Source organism: Patella vulgata, chromosome 7 (assembly GCF_932274485.2).
Source record: "Patella vulgata chromosome 7, xgPatVulg1.2, whole genome shotgun sequence".
Lineage (NCBI taxonomy): Eukaryota > Metazoa > Mollusca > Gastropoda > Patellidae > Patella > Patella vulgata.
The window spans coordinates 9492991-9516164 of record NC_065885.2 but is presented as its reverse complement, the minus strand read 5'-3'; the positions used below and the strand labels follow the sequence as shown (position 1 = coordinate 9516164).

The following is a 23174-nucleotide window of genomic DNA, read 5'->3' as shown; positions in this document are numbered from 1 at the left end:
AACGCTAATAGCTTGTGGAAAATAGCAAATAAATCAGTCTTTGACATCCAGAGTGACTGTATACAGAAAGACAACAACAAAAACTACAAAGGCATATCAAGTCATTTATATTCAACACTCTGAATTCATCTATATAATATATAGAAACCACAGGGCGGATCCAGAATTTTCAGAAAGGGGGGATGGTGCTTCCCCTACTTGGGAGTGCGAAATCCCGCCCTTGGTGTGCGGACTGACAGGCAATAAACCAAGTCACCAACTGGCCCATTTCAGAGTAAATTACGATGGGAATCAGTACCATTTTTAAGTATTTTTGTTCTCTCTCGCGAGAATATATGGGGCAAAAAATAGGAGGGGGGGTGCCCCGGATACACCCCCCCCCCCTGAATCCGCACCTGAACAACCCAACACATTAACGAATCAATTCTTACTATTGGGATTAAACTATTTTAGTCAAGTCTCTATCCTATGTAAAAGTTTCACGAAGTATGGTTAATGGGGCACATCGTCATTTGAGCATTTTTAAATCCAATGCGAACTACAATATCGTGAAAGTTGAATTTCTAAAATGAATATCTGTGCAAAAATATGTGCAGAATCAGATATTGATACTCAGTGGCTTTAATATAGAGGTCAAAAGTAATTGAATTTTTCTGTCGACAGAGTCACTTCAATTCAAACCATTATCTTATTTTATGGTGTAGTAGTGTTTGTACATGTACATCACTACATTCATTTGCAGCAAATTACATCATCAAAAGACCATTATGACAGGATCGCAGAATTCCTTAGTGAATATTATAGCAAGCTTTAAATATTTAATAGGTTAATGTGGAATTTGTCTGTTGCGGAAAAAGGGATTGACGTCAATGATACGCGATGCATTAGTTTTAATGCAGTGTGAGGAGCAGATAACTACGCCATGATGAAAAGACATATTATAATGTCACAAGTTCTTATAGTGGTTATATACATGGAATATATTGTCATGGGGAGTCAAATGGCTGTATCTGGCATATTTCACAAAAATTCACTTTTTATGCTTCTTCAAAATAATTTTTTAATCTAATAAAAATATTGAAATGGGTTTTAACATCTTACTTTTCGGCACCGACTGGGATAAGAGAGAGAGAAAGAGAGAGAGAGAAAGAGAGAGAGAGAGAAAGAGAGAGAGAGAAAGAAAGAGAGAGAGAGAGAGAATTGGGGTCTAACATCCACTTGACACAAACTAGGTCATGTCGGGACTAACATATGGTTCCATTTTACTTCAATAATTCGCTTGTGCTTAGGAATCTTTACCAATGAGAGGAAACCAGAGAAACACTGCATTTTGATAAAAGCTCATTCAAGAACATTTCCATCTGCCCTGAACTGGGCCAATGAAGACGGGCATACGCCATGCAGTGTGCTATGAGGGAAATTTTGCCCGGACAGCGGCACTACAGCCTACTCTTATATCGAATTCCAACTGTCAAGGGATCTTTTACATGCACACCAATGTTTTTTGTACCATCCGAATTACTAGACAGCTGTCCTTGTCAGGCACTCCGTCCTGCATCACTGACAAGGTGGAACCACGCCGGAAAATCTGGATGAACTTTCTCGGCAAATGTGGGTTAAGAATACAATCTGATTAAAATACAGATCTATGTTTCCTTTTTTTTTTTTTTATACTTTCGAAGGCCTACACTACATGAAGATCTGACAAGTTATAGCGATAGGTCACGTCAGGGGTCAAAAGACCGACTTATGACCCTTTTGACGTCAGACATTTGATTAATCAATCAGCATTGATGTTACTAGAGGATTACCCACAGTTCCGTGAAAAACACGCCTAAAGCTCACCGTAACAGACCGTTTCATTGGCTTATCCCTGACACCATTCAGAACACGAGTTAAATAACAACTATTCCAGATCCAAGTGTAGTAAAGACGAGTAAAACGAAATTTTGAACTATAAAAACGATACGAAATAGGATCTACGTTTTAACCAGATTGGTTAAGAATATTTTACTGCTTTCTTTGTAATCAAAAATTTATGAACATTGCACAACAAATTAAACACAACCATTACAAGTAAAGAATAAAAAACCAATAGAATTGTACTGAATATAAAAGTCAATAATCAAACGAGATCTATCACAAGGGATGTTAGCATTCATTTAAATTTCAGAGACGTCATAAACAGCTATTTTGAGACGAGAGGAAAGTAATTTTCCACAGGGACTACAGATAAAATATTCCATCAGTGGATATTTCTCATGACAAGTTCACACTTTTTAAATGAATTAACCAACAAATATGTTAGTTTTTAAGCTTTTTATTTATTATAAAACATCGGGCTGTCACAAAACAGTGACATATAGATATATCGCAATACCGGTTTTCTGCAATACGTATCGCAATACAAAAGTTTGTTTATCAACATTTTCACTTTGTTACTTTTTTTTGTTTGATTTTTTTTTATCAAAATAATTTAATTATAGGGAAGCACACTTTTAAACCATGGTATAATATGTATACAATAATGCCTTTAGACTTTTTTATTCTAACACAATGAAATTTTAATTTTGAATTTACGACACCTTTCAAGATTCCAATCTAAAATTTTATTTTAAAAGATTATAATGTATGTCGGGAGCCACAGTGGCTCAGTGAGTAAGATATTGGCTCTCTAGCCTGGAGTTCCGTGCTTGATTCCTGCGTTGGCCGAGAAAGTTCATCAGGATTTTCTGGCGTGGTCCCTGCTTGTCAGTGGTGCAAGACAGAGGGCCTGGCAAGGGACAATGTATAGTCATTGGGATAGGACAAAAAATCAAGGTCCTGTGTACACATTGGCGTGCACGTCAAAAGACCCCTTGGCAGTTGGAATTTGATGTAAGTGTAGGCCATTGCAGAACTGTCCGGGCAAAACTTCCCTCAGAGCACACTGTATACCTGGCTTAATTAGTCCAGTTGGAGCAGAACAGTAGGATGTTGGGAGATGCTAATTGTAGGCCGGTTGGGGAGGTTCGGGTGTTTCCTGAATCCAAAATGGCCGCTTTACATAAATGAAAATTTTGGGAAATACTAACCCTAATCCTAACCCTTTTTAGAAGATTGAACTTGGATCTAATTCAACGTTTACCCTCTTAAAAGGGTTAGGGTTCGGGTTAGTATTCCCCAAAATACTCATTTATAAAAAGCTGCCATTTTGGGCTCCGGAAATTCTCGAACCTCCCCAACCGGCCTACAATTAGCATCTCCCTAGGACGTTAAACCCTATTTCATTTCATATTTATTTCATTTAATAATGTATGTAAAAAAATTTTTCTAGTCTTAAATGATGAGAATCCTTCTGGAAAGAAATTTCACAATATAACATTAGAGAAATGAAATGAAATAGGGCTTAACGTCCTATTTTTTTTCCAATAATTGGGCTATTGAAGATGGATACAGTATTACAATACACAGTCCCGATAAAAATGCACAGCCCTGATAACAATACACAGTCCTGATAAAAATACCTGATAAAAAGACACAGCCCAGATAAAAATACCTGATAAAAATACACAGCCCTGATAAACATAAATTTTAGCACGCAGCTGTTAATTTCCGTAATTTCATTTAAAATTTTATTATATTAATCTACTGATCTGTTAACTTAATCAAAATAAATGATCCGTATTATTAATAATTGAAATCTCCATAAAATTATATTTTATATATTAATCATTAATTATTGAAATCTCCATAAAAGATATTATTAATAATCTTAATCTCAATAAAATTTACGATTCATATTAATAATTTATATCTCAATATAATAAATGTGAGTTAAATTGAGTGTATTGTTATCTGTGTTTAATGAAATCTACATCCATACAATGATATACTCTGTATTATACACAAGTACCTATATGGAGAGAGAGAGAGTAAGAGAGAGTGAGTTAAAGGTCTCGACACAAATTAGGTCATTTCGGGACTAACACATGGTTCAGTTTTATTTCAATAATTTACTTGCGCGTAGGGGTCTTTATAGCAGTGGAAAGAAAACCAAAGGAAACCAGAGGGCCCGGAGAAAACCCACGAGGTTGGACAGACGACCCTACTCCTTGTCACGGACAAATCGGGGAATCGAAACCCTGCCAGTTATAATACAACGTGCATGTGCTAACCATTCGGCCATCCAACGCCCCTGCCTCTATGGAATAACCAATACTAACATACAGCTGATGAACTTACACTGTAACCCAGGTATGATTTAATCTTGTGTATCTAGCACTAATTTCTTTCACATTCATTTAATATCAAATCTTTGTTTAAAAATTTGTAAAAATCGTTTAAAATCACCAAAAATCATCTAATATGTACTTGTGTCCAGTTTAAAGCTGACTGATTAATTTTGATAATTATCAAAATTGAATGGTCAGCTTTAAAATGAAGAGAAGTGCAAATTAAATGATTTATGGTGATTTTAAACAGTTTTTACAAATTTTTAAACAAAGATTTGATATTAAACGAATGTGAAAGAAATTAGTGCTAGATACACAAGATTAAATGATACCTTGATTACAGTGTTAAGAAGACTCGAGAAGCCTAGTTAAAATGTAATAAAAGCTACATATTATGTAAGTAATTGTTATTCCATATATTATTTTGATTTATCTATTTATGCTTGTCAATTACTAAAGTAAATACCTGTATTATATAGATTTAATCTATTCAATAATAAACTTATATTGACCATCAGTAAGTTCAAGGTCAATCCATACAACTTACAATTCTGTTAATTCATCAGAATATATCCAAATCACTTCAATTATACGATATTGATAATATCAACAAAAAAAACAACCAACAAAAACAAAACTGCTGAACTGTATCCTCATCAATTAGGTCCATCTGTCAAATGACATGAAAACAGAGAGAGACAACGCATCAACGAAACACTTCACTCACAGTAACAATTGACACCTATATATATATACACACCAAACCCCGTCAATAGCATCCCTTAAATTTGATCTACGTATATCTGATCATCTATTTGTCCTCTAAGACTGACACATGTTTCATATATTACGAGTAAAATGTAGGAAGAAGCGTCAAGGTTTCTGGAAGCCTGTGTCCTCAACTAAAGCCGGTATAATGTCAACTAATGCCTCTACAATACATGGTGTGGAAAAAAATCAATAATCAACTCTCCCTGTATTATGAAGACTGGTCGTCAGGAGAGGGCGTCTGGATAGAAGCAGCACCATTAGAAATGACGACCAGTGGTAACACATGGGAATAGGATGATTAACATTATCAAAAAAACATTAACATGTGAAACTAAAAACAGTGGGTAGTCTTGTCCATCCATTTATTGATTAATAATGAGAAACAATGCCTTACCCATGTTCAGAACAACCAGTCTTCTAGGTTATGTCCTGTAATAATCAAACAGCGACAGCGTATTTAAACATTTCCTTCATCAATTGATTATCTGCGAGAAATCTATGCTGAATGCAAGAGCCGAGTCTGATTTAAATTTCATGAGATCAATAAAAGTGATACAGTTCAGTAAAAGTAATAGGGAGATGTTTCCTATTAACATCTCTAATACATTATCTATTTTCAATCTAATATCAATTTGGATTTTCTTATTACCATCTTTTAACGGTAATATCATTATTTTAATGTTATGGAAAATAGATAAATGTATCTTATATATCCGTAGCTTAATCTAATATCAATTTAGTTTGTCATATTACATTTTTTTACCGGTAATACCATTATCTTATGGAATATAGATAAATGAATCTAATACAATGTATATTTGTAGCATAATCCATTTTCAATCTAATATCAATTTGGATTTTCTTATCACCATCTTTTAATACCATTATCTTACGGGATATAGATGAATTTATCTATCGCTTAATTCATTTTCAATCTAATATCAATTTGGATCTTCTTATTACCATCTTTTAACGGTAAAATCATTATCTTAATCTTATAGAATATAGATAAATGTAACTAATATATCTGTAGCTTAATCTATTTTCAATCTAATATCAATTTTGATCTTCTTATTACTATCCTTTAACGGTAAAATCATTATCTTAATCTTATAGAATATAGATAAATGTAACTAATATATCTGTAGCTTAATCTATTTTCAATCTAATATCAATTTTGATCTTCTTATTACCATCTTTTAACGGTAAAATCATTATCTTAATCTTATAGAATATAGATAAATGTAACTAATATATCTGTAGCTTAATCTATTTTCAATCTAATATCAATTTTGAACTTTTTATTACCATCTTTTACCGGTAATACTAATACCATTATCTTACGGAATATAGATAAATGTATCTGTAGCTTAATCCATTTTCAATCTAATATCAATTTAGTTCTTCTTTTAATACCATTATAGATAAATGTATGTAATATATCTGTAGCTTAATCCAAGATAAAATGAAGTAAAATAAATTTACATTTAAAGATGCATAATGTACGATCTAAATAAAGAGCTGACCATTCTTGCTGTAATAGTTCAAAAATAGATAATGAAAAATGAATATATTGAAAATTTCAGTCAAATTACTTTATTCTGAACGAAGTTATGAGTGTCGGAAGATGTAGTGTACACGTAAATTGTTTATTACTGTAGCAACGATACTAAACAGACGAGACAAAGTCTTGATTATCTATTTTACCATTAAATTTTTAAATCTCATGTTATTACAGTCTAGTCTTCATTAGCCCAGTATAGGAGCAGAACAGTAGGACGTTAAACCCCATTTCATTTCATTTCGTTATTACAGTTGCCTATCCTCAACATGTGATTTTTTAACAATAACAAATTTTTCACAGATTCTGATAAAATGTAGTCAAATTAATTAACATTTAATTAATAAAAACAGAAACAAAATATCAATAATAGATAATCTCATGGCTTGGATTCATTCAGATTAAAAAGAGGCCCATCACAATCTTCTTTCACCATTAGCGAACGTAGAGAAACATATAAGCATTTAATGGATATCAAAGTCAACAATTCAAGTATCTTTTATTTATTCTAAAATATTAGCTGCATTAATTGTTATTAAACATTGTTATCAACAATAGATTATCTTATAGCTTGGATTCAACCCGATTAAAAATTGGGACCATGAAATGATTTTAGAATCTTCTAATACTATCACAATGGGTGAATCTGATTAAAATACAGATCTATATTTCGTTTCGTTTTTTTTTTATACTTTTGATGGCCAACACTAAATGAAAATCTGACTAGTTGTTTTGGGAGGTTGCAGCAGGGGTCGTACGAGTGGCTTTTGACCCTATGAAGTCAGATATTGATTAATCAAACAGCGTTGACATTTCTAGTGGTTTACCAACAGTTTCGTGCATCGCACGCCAAGAAGTCGCCGTAACAGATGGTTTCATTGGCTAATTCCTCACGCCTGTTATATAACAACTCTTCCAGATCCTAGTGTAGTAAAGACAAGTAAAAGAAATTTTGAACTATAAAAAACAAAACGAAATAGGATACCATTAAAGCCGGAAGATAAGTGAATTAGGATGTATGAAATGTAGACAATGGATTCTAAAATGATCAATATCTTGTATTTTATCTAAAATATGTGACCGGTGACAGCCGAATGAGTCACTTGGGGAAAAAAATAATATTTGAGTTATGCATATATTGTAGCAATATAGTCGTGGCGACATTGTTTATAAATTTATAGGCAAGGAATAGAGAAATAAGATGGCATTATATTTCATTAATTAATATCTTTGGCAAGTTGGTGGATTCACATATATGTAGAATTGTACTTAAGTCAACTTAGTTAATAACTGATGGGTTGACACATAAAAAGAGTTATATACATGTAGTCAAAACATGTGTCTATAAAATACCACGGGATATCATGTGCATGGAAATTTACCATTGCATCATTTGGCTTAATTTAACCAATCATATCGTTAATTGCACAGGTTGAGGGCCATGATCACACTTGATTGTGCATGATATCCATAAGTCTTATAAAAGAAATCATAGAAAACTTTTAAGTCAGACTTCCATCAGATTCCAGAGAGGTTCCATCTGAGTTTCTAGACAGCCGCGACCCGCGAGGCTGGCTAGGGTGGAGAAATGGTTTTAGCTAGTATTGTTATCTATTATGCTTGTATCCATGTAAGGAGTTATATATATATATATATATATAAAATGTAGAAGCGAACTGTTGCATTGTTATTCCTGGTAAGACAAGCGTCTTAAGAAAACAGTAAGAAGTAAATACACAACGTGAAGCAGAAGTAAAGACAGCTAGAGACAAATTCTAGACAATCACAAGGCTACAGATATATGTAGTAAGAAAAGATGCATGGGTCGTATGTAAGATGTGGCGACCGGCCTGCAAGACCCGCTCTCCACATCAGACAGAAGGCCCATGGTGCTACATATTCAAAAAGTGTATGTTATAAGCTTTTCAATGATATATAAAATGTAAAGATTGGATGAAAATAAAAAAAAGTTATGCACAAACAAAGTTGAAATAAAGTTTTTTTAGCATTGATTTTAATGACACTACTTACAAAACACCCAATTTACACACTAAATTAATTAAATATTTAAATTTGTTTGGATTACTCCAATAATAGAAAAGTTAAAGCATCGGATTTCACAAGAACAAATTTTTTTTATAAAGTTAAGCTCGAGTAGCTATTTCACATCGTAGCGTTAAATGAGCATGTCCGACTTCCAACTCATTTGGCTGTCACCGGTCACATATTAGCTGTATTTATTGTTAATATTATTAATTAAAGTCACTAATCCTAAATTTTACACTTATTTAAACATACATTATGCAAGAGCTAAATCTGTCTATTGCAGGTCTTTCTTTAGGCCTGAAATGTTATCTAAATTATTAATTAGACATTAATTAAGCCATCCAGACCATAATCAACTCTAGATGGCATCGCTAGCCTACGATCTTAAGTGGATTGTGAGCCGATTTACCGCATAACTTTCCTTCACGATTTAACGATTAAATGCTGTTTATCGTACTGACTTTATGAATGATGATAGAGGCTAGGCGGAAATTTCTCGGTTCATAGTAGATCAATTCGACTGAAATTTTCGGCAAATTCCCTTTACATTATCTAGTATTTAACAGTGAGAATTGCCAACTCGTTATCGAATCTCCCATAATGTATCTTTAATAACAATAAATAACATAAATGGCAGGTAGATAATCTCACGGCTTTGATTTAATCAGATTAAAACTCAACCTGTTAAAGGATTTTATAGTTTGCGTTGGTTTGTTTTATGTTTTCTGGAGAAGATATAGGATGTTTATAAATATCAAAAGGAATTAATCTATTTTTACGTTGGTGGACCAAGAGAGAAATGTTCAAAATAGTTCAGCTTAAATTTTAATGCAGAATTTAGACAGTGAACATTCTTGTTTACGAACCTTATCGGTACACCAGAGAGAGAGAGAGAGAGAGAGAAATGGGGTTTAACATCCACTCGACACACACTAAGTCATTTCGAGACTAACATAGTTCAATTTTATTTCAATAATTTGCTTGTGCGTAGGGGTCTTTAGCAGTGGGATGAAACTGGAGGACACGGAGAAAACCCACGAGGTCGGACAGGGGACCCTACTCCTTGTCACGCACAACCGGGAAATCGAAACCCTGCCAGTTGACTCAATGACAGACCTTATGATACAGCGCGCATGTGCTAACCATTCGGCCATCCAACTCCCCGCAATTAGCTTGATGATAATAAAATGATATCATCTTCACTATCAGATTGTTGGAACAGTGGTTCTCAACCTTTTTTTTTTTGCCGTTTGGCACACCTTGGAACACATGAAAAAAAAAGCAGCACGCCTGGCTATATATGAAAAATATTTGAATTTTGCAAAATAAAAACATGGTGGCATACAACCGTTTACACAGACTAGTCATAGACACATAGAATGACTCAATCTAAATAAAGAAAAACACAGCTATAAAATTACTAACCAGTGAATACTCAATTGGGATCACATGTTTTTTCGCATTTTCTTAGTGTGTCGTTCAATAACTTCGCGGCACACCTGTGTGTCACGGCACATTGGTTGAGAATCACTGCAGTAGACTAACATTAAATATCCAGCCTGAATTGAGATTTTAACATTTTCTTTTTAATCAAATCACCACACTAGGCTTGGCACATCATTTTTTTTTTTACATGTAGTAAAAGAGTTATAATGTGACAAATTATATATCCATCCTGTTTTGAAATTCTGACATTCCTTTTAAAAAATTTTCCTTATTGCACTTAGCACACCATTTACATTACATGTAGTAAAAGTTAATGAATCACAACTGTATGGATACCTTTCAATCTGATTAAAATACAGATCTATATTTCTTTTCGTTTTTTTTTAATACTTTCGATGGCCTACACTACCTGAAGATCTGACAAGTTATAGCGATAGGTCGTGTCAGAGGTCATACGAGCAGCTTTTGACCTATGACTTGACTTCAGACATTTGATTAACCAATCAGCATTTATGTTTCTAATGGATTACCCACAGTTCTATGCAAAAACATGCCTAAAGCTCGCCGTAACAGACCGCTTCATTGGCTAATCCCTAACACCATCCAGAACCTGTCAATGATAATAACTCTTTGAGATCATAGTGTAGTAAAGACAAGTAAAACCAAATTTTGAACTATAAAAAACGAAATAGGATCTGTGTTTTAATCAGATTGGATACCTTTTGGCTTAGTTCCACTTGACATAACACTTATACTTTACATACCGATATATGTGCGCATGTCCTGAATACATTTTCTATGCTTGATAATTTTAGAAGGTAATAAAAAAAAATTATAACATCTGTGCTTTTGATGTATTGGATGTGGAGGAATGTAATTAAAAATTAGAACGTTTGCCAGAAATTACATGTACCGGTAGTATAAAAACATTAAGAAAGACTCAAGTCTGTGTGAATAAGTTTCAAAGCTTTGCAAACAGGGCTGTCTAAAAATATTGCTATATCGATATATTATAATACGATCATCCACATACACTGTATTGATATATTTTTGCCATATCAATATTTTTCTACTTATTTAGGCTTTGCAGTAAACAATAAGTGTCCAAAGACAAGACCAAAGTTATAAAAACAATACTCATTCAAAATAAAACTGCTTTGTGATAAACTCTGAATATATCGAAGAATTACCATGTTGAAAACTCATGTAAATATGTTCCCTCAGAAAAAAAAGTCATCATTATTATAGCAAACAGTGATAACAATGAGAAGCATAGTCCCTCCCACCCCCACCCACAATAGTTGTAACTGATCATAGGAAAGAAGAGAGAGGGAAATGGGGTTTAAAGGCCACTTGACACAAACCAGGTCATTTCGGGACTAACACATGGTTCAATTTTATTTCAATAATTCGCTTGCGCGTAGGAGTTTTTAGCAGTGGGAGGAAACCGGAGGACCCGGAGAAAACCAACGAGGTTGGACAGGTGACCCTACTCCTTGTCACGTACAACCGGGGAATGGAAACAACACCAGTTGACTCAATGACAGACCTTATGATACAGCACACAAATGCTAACCATTCGGCCATCCATTGCCCCCAGGAAAGAAGAACATGTGCAACTTACTGCAACTGGATTTTTTTTCAGTCGCATCGGATCACATGACCACTTATGCCACCTTTTTCATGCAACTCTCAGTGACATCCCAATCACTTAATGTAAGGTCACATCTGATCGCAAGGGAGACATAAGCCCCAATGAAAGGTCTGGCTGAGTTGAATTCTAAATCAATATTTGTCATGCATATTTAGCTAGACAGTGTTTCACCCCACAGGGGATTACATGTACCCACGACACTAATGGTAGTTAATTAATGACATAATAATGGCATGTTACACTACTGTTCTTCAGTAGTATTGATGTATATCGGGAGTCGTAAACTTATGGCACTAGCTAGTCCATGTGACATAATTCATCTCAAGATGATAATAATCAAATATACAAAAATTAAATGGAATGAAATAGGGTTTAACATCCTCCTGTTCTGCTCCGACTGGGCATACACCATACAGTGTGTTATGAGGGAAATTTTGCCCGGGCAGTGACACTATGGCTTACTCTTGTATTGAATTCTAACTGCCAAGGATTTTGTCACGTGCACGCCAATGTATACACGGGTCCCCTGTTTTCCGTACCATCCAAACGACTAGACAGCTGTCATTGTCAGGCCTTCTGTTCTGCACCACTGACAAGGGGAAACCACGCCGGAAAATACCGATGAACTTTCTCGGCCAATGCAGGGATTATCACGTGAGACTTGGTATTCACAATATTTTCTATCAAGGAATCTGAAGAGGCCCCCCCAGCTGGGTCAGTAGCCATATCGAAATTAGAGACGAAATATGCCAGGTATTACGCGAAGGGCTTGATAAGATGTACAGAGTTAAACGAGATCAAGCCGTCTATTCGAGAGGTGTGCATGCCAACATGTACACGGAACATTGGTTTTTCATCCTATTCATATTACTAGATGCTGTCCCTTGCAGGGGAATGGGGGGGGGATCACTCTGAAAAATCCAGCGGAACTTTTTCTTCTAATACCAGAAACCAGGGAACTTCTGTGGCTCTTTTATGTTACAGTAGTCAAGAATAGATAGATATAGAGTTGTATTTACTAGTAGACAATAACTCATATTATCTTTTATATAACTACCCTTTTTGCACTCCAGGTGGTTTGACATAAATAAAATGCAGCGGTCAAAATCATTTACATGTGCTTGTAAAATACAAAATTCCAGAAAATAGTGTAAAAATCGAAATGAGAACAAAATAGAATGTAAGTATGAAAAACATTCCGAAATTTTTCAAAAAATTCTATGAAGAAGTCTGTTCTGTATTACACTGCTGAATGTTAACAGGGAGAGAACTCTGAAATTTACAATCATTTCTTCAATAGTCCCAACTCAACAATCACACCATGATTGAACAAATTCCACCATGAACTTTGCCCAATGTCGATAACTCAACAAAATTTACAATCCAAGAATGTTGACATAAAATTGAATGTAGACAAGGGAAATAATTTCCATGATATTAACCTATTGATTTAAATGGTTTCTTCCTTATGAACGACTTGAACAACAATGCCTGAAAATCCTAACATAAAAATGTTGATTTCATTAAATTTCAGATGTGTATTTGTCTGCATGTTAAGCCAAGTCTGACACAAAACTGTCAACAATTTAAGGAGAAAAGGAAAAGAAAATTGGTGAACAAAAAGACTTCTGCTTAAAATTTCTAAATTTAATGAAATAGGTTCAACATTCTCTTTTACATACAGACTGGGCTAACGAAGACAGACATACGCTATGCAGTGTGCTATGAGGAAAACTTTGCCTGGACAGAGGCGCCATGACCTACACTTATCTCAAATTCCAACTTTTGAGGGTTCTTTTACGTGCACAACAATGTGTACACAGGACCTTGGTTTTTTGTACGATTCGAATGACTAGACACTCTCCTTGCCAGGTCATCCGCCCTGCACCACTGACAAGGGGAAACCATTCAGGAAAATCCCGGCCGACACTGAGAGTGAACCTGAGACCTGGTTAGCGAGCGAGGGTCTTACTCACTGATCCACCGTGGCTTCCAACATTTCTAAAAGAAAAATAATTGCTATAGACTTTTTGAGAGAGAAATAGAGTGTAACGTCCACTCGACACAAACTAGGTCAACTGGCGTGGTTTCAAATCCCCGGTTGTACATGTACATGACAAGGAGTAGGGTCGCCTGTCCAACCTGGTGGGTTTTCTCCGGGTCCTCCAGTTTCCCCCCACTGCTAAAGACCCCTACACGCACGCGAGTTATTGAAATAAAAAAATAAAACCATATGTTAGTTCCGAAATGACCTAGTTTGTGTCGAGTGGACACAATTTTGTCCCATAACTAATCTAACAATCAACCCAAAACTTTATTTTGACATAATTCCAAGGCGTTACGGTTTAGCTCCTTTAAATTAAACTTCCTTCAAGTGAAACCATCATTAAATGGAATGTGCCTGCCACATCCCTGATGGTAATAACACTAGATGTTATTCTGACCTTAGAAAGCAAAGAAGTTTTATTCCTAGTTGAATCGATTCTGTATCTCTAATTTTTTTTTTTTAGTGATTGACATTTTATTCACGTTTGTCACCGTAAAAACACTATGATGCTGTTAACAACCGAACGTTGGAATAAATAAAGATATGAGGCTGCGTGTGATGTCAAGTCATTCAAGGACAAACATGAATAATAAGTGTTGAAATCAAAGAATTGATTGTCACATTCGATCAAATGGGATGCCTCCTAAAAACAATCGACCATAATATGTTTGCATGAATGAATAAAATTAGATTTATTTTCAATTAAAGATCAAAATTTTTTAAGCCATGTGCTAAATTGCTTGATAAAAATATTTTGTGAAGAAAATACAAAAATGTTAAAATACCCTCTTGATCTAGTTTCAGGAGAAAGAGAAATTGTATTAAAAATATTAATGTGTAACTAGATCTGCCAGGCAGATATGAAACTTGAAAGCTTTCATATTCATGGTCACTTCCTGTCACATGTCATGGGTTATACAAAGAAAATAGTTATTAAAATCACTCAAAAGTTATAAGCTTAAATATACATGTAGCGAGAAACATTTCACCCGGGCGAAAAAATAATCTGAAAAATAAAAATAAATAACTGAGACTTGTATTGCTGTAATCCGATTGACTTCCAGTTTCAGAAGTTTCGGGAAAATCGATCAAGTCATTTAAGAATGAGGCGGAACAGAAACTGAAATGAAAAAACTCAAAAATGGCGGGAAATGATATAATTTTGAATGGAACTTATATCTTGGGAATCAGATTGACCCCAGCTGTTTGAATATTTAAGTCAAATTTGTAAATTTTGAAAATTAAGGAAATAAATTGTCTTGTAAAAAAAGGCGGAATTCAAAATTTTGAAATTTTCAAACATCAAACACTAATCAAAAATTCGACCTTGATCCCGGCTATCCAGAAATGTATTCATTTCGGAAATAGGAGAGGTATTCTTCAAGCTACGGCCTATTGTGTTCATTTTCACGTCAGTTAATATGGATATTTTACTTTTTATTTATATTCAATTCAAAATGGTGACAATCAGTTGACTGAAATCAAAATTCAGATAGTAGGAGAGGACAGCAGCAGAGAGGTTATTATTTACCATTCAAATTTAGGAATGGGTAATTTCTCCCTTGAATAGTCCCACCCTAGAGCAAATCATTAAACACTGTACAAACAAGGGTGAAATAGTTGGGATGAAATATTGTTCATTTTATTTACATTTTTAGGGAAATGAAATGGGGTGTATTCAGACAGAGATACACATTTTATAACCTTTATAGTTATTCAAATATTGTATAGATCCATAAATAGTAATCGAGTAGACTGTCAGTCTGTCAGTCAAAATCAAAGGAATAAAAAACAAAACTGCTGCTCTAAAGCCTCAGCCTTTACTATCCTATGGCTAAGTCTTAAATTGAGAAACTAAAATGCTTTCTGTGTGTGTCTCTGTATCAGATAGTCAGTTATGATGAATATCTTATGAAATATGTGGAGAAATAACAAAAATAGAAGTAGAAAATGGAATCATAACGCACATGTATTAGAAATGGGATAAGCATTTATGAATGGGCCTACTGTCTGCCATGTATTCTAAATTGGTCAAACAATTTTATGCACCTCTACTGACAATCAGATTGTTTTAGTCTATGACATACATGTACGTGATCAATGCCTTAGAATTTTTAAAATATAGGCTATGGTTTATGGTCAGACAAGTAGTACAAACTACATCACGGCTTGCACCATTAAATTAAGGGGTCATGGTGGCTAAGTCGGTAATACGGTGGCTAAGTGGGTAATACACTGGCTCGCTAGCCTGGAGGTCGGGTATTCGATCCCTGCATTGGCCGAGAAAGTTCATCTGGATTTTCCAAAGTGGTTCCCCCTTAATATCAGTGATGCACGACGGAGGACCTGACAAGGACAGCTGTCTAATCGTTCGGATTGGCATGCAAGAAAATGATCCCTTGACAGTTGGAATTCGATATAAGAGTAGGCCATAGTGCCGCTGTCTGGGCAAAATTTACCTAATAATAGCACACTGTATGGCATATGCCAGTCTTCATTAGCCCAGTTCAGAGCAGAACAGTAGGATATAAAGTCCCATTTTATTACATTTCATTTCTGCACCATTAAATATTGACTCGATTACTTAAGTTGTTTATGGTTTGCAATGTCTGTGTATATGGTGCGTCCTGCCCACGGTTTTGTCCTATGGGTTTTTGTTTATAATGTGTAGTGCGGTGCTCTTAGTCCTGCTGCACTTGTTTTACACAGTTAGTGGGTTACTTTTGTTTTAGTTTTACTACCAGCCCGGTAAATTCGGCGGTGCGTTTTTCATATCATGCGTGACTTATAAACTTATAATTGAAAATGCATACTTAATTTCAGTGGTCCTCGAAGAATATAAATAACGAACATAACCAGGATAAACCATACAGCCCACAAATATGTCCAGGACCACGCAATCCAAGATTTTAGCTTGTCGAAAAATCTCGACAGGAAACCAGCCATCTTGAAGATCTCATCCCGCGGAAGAAAATATTGTTAATTCCGGAAATAAGAAAGGCTTCATTTTAAAATCTTTTACTGCAAAATGTAATTACATAAATTTTTAATAAGAGAATTCTGTACACAGTTTTGGTATCGTCATTAAAAATTGCCATTATTACATTTTATTGACCAATCATTGAGCAGTACTTTCTCTCTCTGCTTAGTTGGAAAACAACTATGGCGGAAAATTTGAGGTGAAAAATTACCGAGTTCATTAATGTCATATTATAACAAATACGTCTGTAATTATAAAAGTGTCATTGCACAAAAAATCAACAAAAAGAGTACCCTTTTTTGCTGTGATATTTATGATATGGTTTCACTTACATTCGTATTAAGAATGAACAATTTCTTGAACGTACCCGATCTTTAAAATTGCGCATGATGGTGTAATCCGTTACCGTAATCATTATTATATTACATATATTCATCATTGCAAGTATCATTTTTACGACTCATCGTAACAATAGCCACTGCCTATAATAAAATCAGTGATAGTTTCCCATAATGAAATGAAATGAAATGAAATGGGGTTTAACGTCCTACTGTTCTGCTCCGAACGCCATACAGTGTGCTATGAGGGAAATTTTGCCCGGCGGCGGCACTACGGCCTATATATCGAATTCCAACTGTCGAGGGATCTTTTAGGTGCACGGCAATGTTTTACATGGGACCTCGGTTTTTCGTACCATCTGAACGACTAGAGAGCTGCCCTTGTCAGGCCCTCCAACTTGCATCACTGACAAGGGGGAATCATGCTGGAAAATCTGGTTGAACTTCTCGGCCAATGCAGGGATCGAACATCCTACCTCGAGGCTAGCAAGCCAGCATCTTACCCACTTAGCCACCGTGACCACCTAGTTTCCCATGATAAAAAATTGTTCTGTTAATGTTATCAATATGTAACAGGTATTGCCAGAGTAGAACGAAAATGACTGTGTCAACTATAAATATAAAACCAAAGAAGAATTCAGTATCTATTTCTATGATAAAACCGTCACAATTAAGCTTTTCAAGTGATGCACAAAATATTCAATAATTTCAATTTGATTTTAATTTAAATTATATAGGGGTATTGTATTAATTGCCAATTAATTTTGTTACAAAAAAAAAAGGAAAGAAAAAAACAAGTGTGAGAACTAATTTCATTGACGTCATATATATGTGACGTCATTGATTACTTTGGTAACATGTGTAATCTTGCGGGATTTTGATAGAGGAAAGATAACTATGTTGACATGCACATTGTTTGTTTTGTCCAGTTCCGGTCTGAATTTATTTATAAGCCAACAGTCTATCACAGTTTCAGTAACGCTCATGTGTTACCGGTAAAGAGCTTTGCTCAGGCACCACACTTCGCGCAATGGTGTAGACTTTAATAGTAACTGCAGGAAGACCGTACTACTAGTAAAACAGAAATCTACAAGATAAACCTGCGGACAAGACAGAAAATAGACATTGCACCAAATAAACAAATATCAAATCAAGTGATCGATCCGGGGGCAAGCCGTAAGCGTCCACTGCGCTGTACAATCCCGGGCCTGTAGTGACACAGACTTCACTCAAATTTGAAAACAATCAGGAATACAAAAAAGACGTAACAGAAATAATGCGACCAATCTTGACAGTGGTCGTCTCCTCAATGGTGATAGTCTGCCAGTTGATGTCATGAGTTAGAGCTTTGGTATTGATACAAACTGTAGGCCTAACTGGACACATATGTGAATTACACTTCTTTATACTGATTTACTCAGTACTCAGTAATGGGATTAATTATGGACCATTCCATGCTTCCGTTATTTTTAAAGGTACAATATTAAACAAAATGGCAAAAATATACTTTCAGGCTATAAACATTAAATGTGACCTGTGATGGCTAGCATGATTTAGCCAAATCCACCGTTATTTCAACTTGTATTACTATAATTTAAATTTCCAGTTTCCTCCCACTTCTAAAGACCCCTACGTAAACCTGATTTCTCTCTCTCTGTCATTTTCAATTTAAAATCGTATTGTTTTGTGTCTAAATGTCCCTCAAAAAATTGTGGTACATGTACATTTATGTCTTAGAACTTTTATTATTTGCCTTTCAGAGTAGAAGATGGAAATTTTATGCATGATTATTGTCTATAGGTGAGACTATTGTAATACAATGAATAATCAACAGTTGTTTGGAAAGTCTTCACCTGGCACCAGCAATGTTTTTGGTTCTGGTGCCAGCAACACTGAAAACAGAAACCTTTCATTTGGCAATCCTATGGGGTTTGCTTTTGGAACTTCATCTACACAAAGTAATTCTGGTAATGTATTTGGGAATCCATCCATGACAAGTTCTGCATTTGGATCAACACCGTTTGGCACATCTGGAAATCCAACTTTGGGACAAAGCAGTTTGTTTGGCAATGAACAAAGTTCTTTGGGGAATAGTGCAAACACAGGTGCTTTTGGGATCAGTACATCTTCTGGTGGATTTGAGATCAGTAAAGTTTCTACTGGATTTGGGAACAGTATGACATCTGGTGGGTTTGGCATCAGTACATCTTCTGGTGGATTTGGGAACAGTATGACATCTGGTGGGTTTGGCATCAGTACATCTTCTGGTGGATTTGAGATCAGTAAAGTTTCTACTGAATTTGGGAACAGTATGACATCTGGTGGATTTGGAACCAGTACAGCAAATTCTGGTCGAATTACAAGTAGTACAATCACTTCCCTGCTGGGTGGTTTTGAAAGTCAAACCAAAACATCATTTTCTGGATCTGGGAATAGTATAACTTCATCAAGTGCTTTTGGAACACAGTCATCAAATTCATTGAGTGGCACTGGTGGAGGTTCAGTAAATTCTTTTGGTAACAGTTCTGCCACAGGTCAATCTCCGGTATTTGGGGGACAATCATCTACATCTGGATTTGGTATCCCTTCACAGAGCATACCTGTATTTGGTGTGCCAATTAGTGCAGCATCAAGCACTGCTTCGGGGCCAACAGTCTTTGGAACAGGTTTTGGTGTTGCAACATCATCTGCCTCAAACGTAACACTCTCAGTGTCTGGAAATCAACCTGCTTCTGGATTTGGAAATCAACCTGCTTCTTTATTTGGAAATCAACCTGCTTCTGGATTTGGCAGTCAGAACTCAGCCGTATTTGGTGGACAATTGAGACAAACTACGACAGCCAACATCTTGTTTGGCACCACAACAAAGCCAATTGTCAGTACATCTTCAAATTTAGTATTTGGCAGTCAAGGAAATGCTTTTGGCCAGTCTAAGGCTAGTGGTATCTCTGGTACTAGTTCTTTAAAGTCAGAATCAGGAACAGCTTTTCCTTCATCATCTGGTACTGTATTTGGAGGAGTTGGAAATACTGCAATTAAATCTGAAGATAATGTATTTGGTAAAGCAAGTGGTCAGCCATCAAGTACAGGTTTATTTGGAAAGCCAACAGATGTCTTAACATCAGGTAAGAAATGAACTGTGTTAACGTCCTACTTTTTGCACCAAGCTAGTGAAGACGGGTTAGCACGTGCACGCTTTATCATAAGGTCTGTCATTGAGTCAACTGACAGGGTTTCGATTCCCCGGTTGTACGTGACAAGGAGTAGGGTCACCTGTCCAACCTCTTGGGTTTTCTATGGGTCTTCCGGTTTCCTCCCACTGCTAAGGACCCCTAATGAGCAAGTGAATTATTGAAATAAAATTGAACCATGTGTTAGTCCTGAAATGACCTAGTTTGTGTCGAGTGGGTGTTAAACCCCATTTCTCTCTCTCTCTCTCTCTCTCTCTCTCTCTCTAGTGAAGACAGATATACGCCATGTAGTGTTTTATTAGGAGGGAAATTTTGCTGTGTTTCTGCCAACTCTTTGTGGAATTCGAACTGGCATAGATTCTTTACGTGTACCTGGCACCTTGTTAGTCTCACCTCATCTGAACAACAAGATCTGTGGGTAAACATTTCCTGTAAATTTGAGAACACTGTATTTAGTAACATCCTGTGAAATTCGGGAGCTATGGTAGCTTGATGAGTATGGCGTTGACTCACTCACACTGCACAGAAGATCCCAGTTTCGATCCTGGTGTTGGCTGGGAAAATTCTTCAAGTTTCCCCTTGTCAGTGGTGCAGAGAGCCTGACAAAGAAAGTGTCTAGTTATACGGATGGGATGATAAATCTCCTGAAGGTTGAAAATTGAAATAAGTGTAGGCCATGCCTTACTCTCAGGGCAAAATCTCCCTTTTACATGTAGCATATGTTTTCATTGGTCTAGTTGGGGCGAAAAAGGTAGAAATTAAATTCTATTTCCTTTTGAAATTTTATTACGGGTACTTTAAATAATCTGACATGAATTTTTAGTTCCAGTATTTAGCTTAAATTATTTTATAGATGCTTTCATTCAAATTTATAAACCTTGCATAGAAATGTGCATTAATTTTGTTATTAAATTGTCTAGATTAAAATGTTACTAATTACTATATACATTGTTCCTACATGTACTTGTACTTGGCTTCTAGAGCCCCAAGGGGAGTTAGATGGCTGAATGGTTAGCGTGTGCACGTTGTATCATAAGGTCTGTCATTGAGTCAACTGGCATGGTTTCAATTCCCTGGTTGTATGTGACAAGGAGGGGTCGCCTGTCCAATCTTGTGGGTTTTCTCCGGGTCCTCCGATTTCCTCCCACTACTAAAGACCCCTATGCGTAATCCAATTATTGAAAGAAAATTGAATCATATTTTATTCCTAAAATGACCTAGTTTGTTTCGAGCGGACGTTAAACCCCATTTCTCTTTCTCTCTCTCCTACATGTACTTGACTTCTAGAGCCCCAGGAATAGGGTCGCCTGTCCAACCTCGTGGGTTTTCTCCGGGGCCTCCGGTTTCCTCCCACTGCTAAAGACCCCTACGCGCAAGCGAATTATATAAAAAAAATTTAACCATATGTTAGTCCCGAAATAACCTAGTTTGTGTCGAGTGGACGTTAAACCCCATTTCTCTCTCTCTCTCTCTAGAGCCCCAGAAGTTGGTGAAAGAAAAAACCCTGTTTGGTAAAGAAGACAAGCCAGTTATTAAATCTGAATCAACTGCAGATGAAAAACCAACTGGTCTTTTTGGCAAACCTGCCGTGTCTACAGCCAATTTTGGTATATTTGGTAAAAAGAAAGAAAGAGAAGGTATGTAACTGCCAGACCCTCCTCCCTACATGACTGACAAGGGGACACTACTTTGGAATATCTTAGGGAACTTTCTCGGCCAACATTGGGATCGAACCTGGATCACCTGGTTAGTGTGCCAGTGCCTTAATCACTGAGCCACTATCTATATTTGTGAGTCATTTGTCAGGGGGTTGGATGGCCGATTGGTTAGCACGAGCGCGCTGTATCATAAGGCCTGTCATTGAGTCAACTGGCGTGGTTTCGAATCCCCGATTGTACGTAACAAGGAGTAGGGTCGCCTGTCCAACCTCGTGGGTTTTCTCCGGGTCCTTCGGTTTCCTCCCACTGCTAAAGACCCCTACGCGCAAGCGAATTATTGAAATAAAATTAAACCATTAGTCCCGAAATGACCTAGTTTGTGTCGAGTGGACGTTAAACCCCATTTCTCTCTCTCTCTCTGTCATTTGTCTGTTCGAGGTTGGCAGCTACACTAGGGCTATCCTGAGGTTAAAATTTGGTGTATAGTGGTAGCTTGGACTGGGGAGTAACATAAGCTAGGTGGGGTTGGCCTGTTGCTTCCAGTTTCGGAATTACAGGTTATCCGCTAGTATGTTATAAGAAGGCTGTGTTTAATGTACTAGATGCGTTCATATTTGGTTAATGTCCATGTGTATATTATTGTAGGATCAAGTCGAGCTCTGTTTGATTAATGATTTATGTCCATGTCTATTAGTAAGTGCAGGAGGATCGCACTACACACAAAACAAATATCTACGAGATGAGCCTGCGGACAAGACAGAAAATAGACATTGCAAAAAATAAACAAATATCAAATAAAGTGTATTTATTGTAGGTACAAGTCGAGCTCTGTTTCAAGGTAAAGAAGAGGAGGATAGAAAGAGGGATGGAAGAAAGAGAATCATCAGAAGAGGTCGTGATCAGGATGAAGGTAAATTAACTACTGACAGAAAAGTTGTTAATTAAAATTAGATCCTTATAGTTGTTAAAGATGCCTTCCTATGTACAAACTGGGTGAAGTGATGATATATTTGGACTAAAAACATATTCAAACTAATTAATCTATCAAAAATTTGCTTCAAATCCCTCTCAAACATTGTATTCATGAGGGAAACACAAAGATTTTAAATTTTTTATTTTTAGAAGCCATGTTTGTCATGTAACTGGATTGAGGGAGGGCCCGTTTTCAGAAAGTATTTGTCGTTACTTACTTTCCATTTGCCATACATATTGAAGCCTAAGTAAATTCTTAGATTGTCTTCTGCCGACTTGTTTTCCCCCCGTTTAAT

At 36.0% G+C, this 23174-nt stretch overlaps 2 protein-coding genes across 3 annotated transcripts in view; one reads left to right on the top strand and one right to left on the bottom strand.

The window, feature by feature from the left end:
* The window catches only part of LOC126828865 (suppressor of tumorigenicity 7 protein homolog), a 65623-nt gene extending 48928 nt beyond the window's left edge, over positions 1-16695 (bottom strand). The window contains exon 1 of the mRNA XM_050558941.1: positions 16553-16695. Coding sequence (XP_050414898.1) covers positions 16553-16685 — 133 coding nt within the window. The 5' untranslated portion in view covers positions 16686-16695. The remainder of the gene's footprint in view (positions 1-16552) is intronic.
* Positions 16696-18817: 2122 nt separating this feature from the next.
* Positions 18818-23174, top strand: part of LOC126828843 (germinal-center associated nuclear protein) — a 42182-nt gene continuing 37825 nt past the window's right edge. For both annotated transcript variants that reach the window (XM_050558855.1, XM_050558854.1), the window contains exons 1-3: positions 18818-20182; positions 21724-21885; positions 22721-22816. In XM_050558855.1, the coding sequence (XP_050414812.1) occupies positions 18877-20182; positions 21724-21885; positions 22721-22816 (1564 nt within the window). In that variant the 5' untranslated portion in view covers positions 18818-18876. The remainder of the gene's footprint in view (positions 20183-21723; positions 21886-22720; positions 22817-23174) is intronic.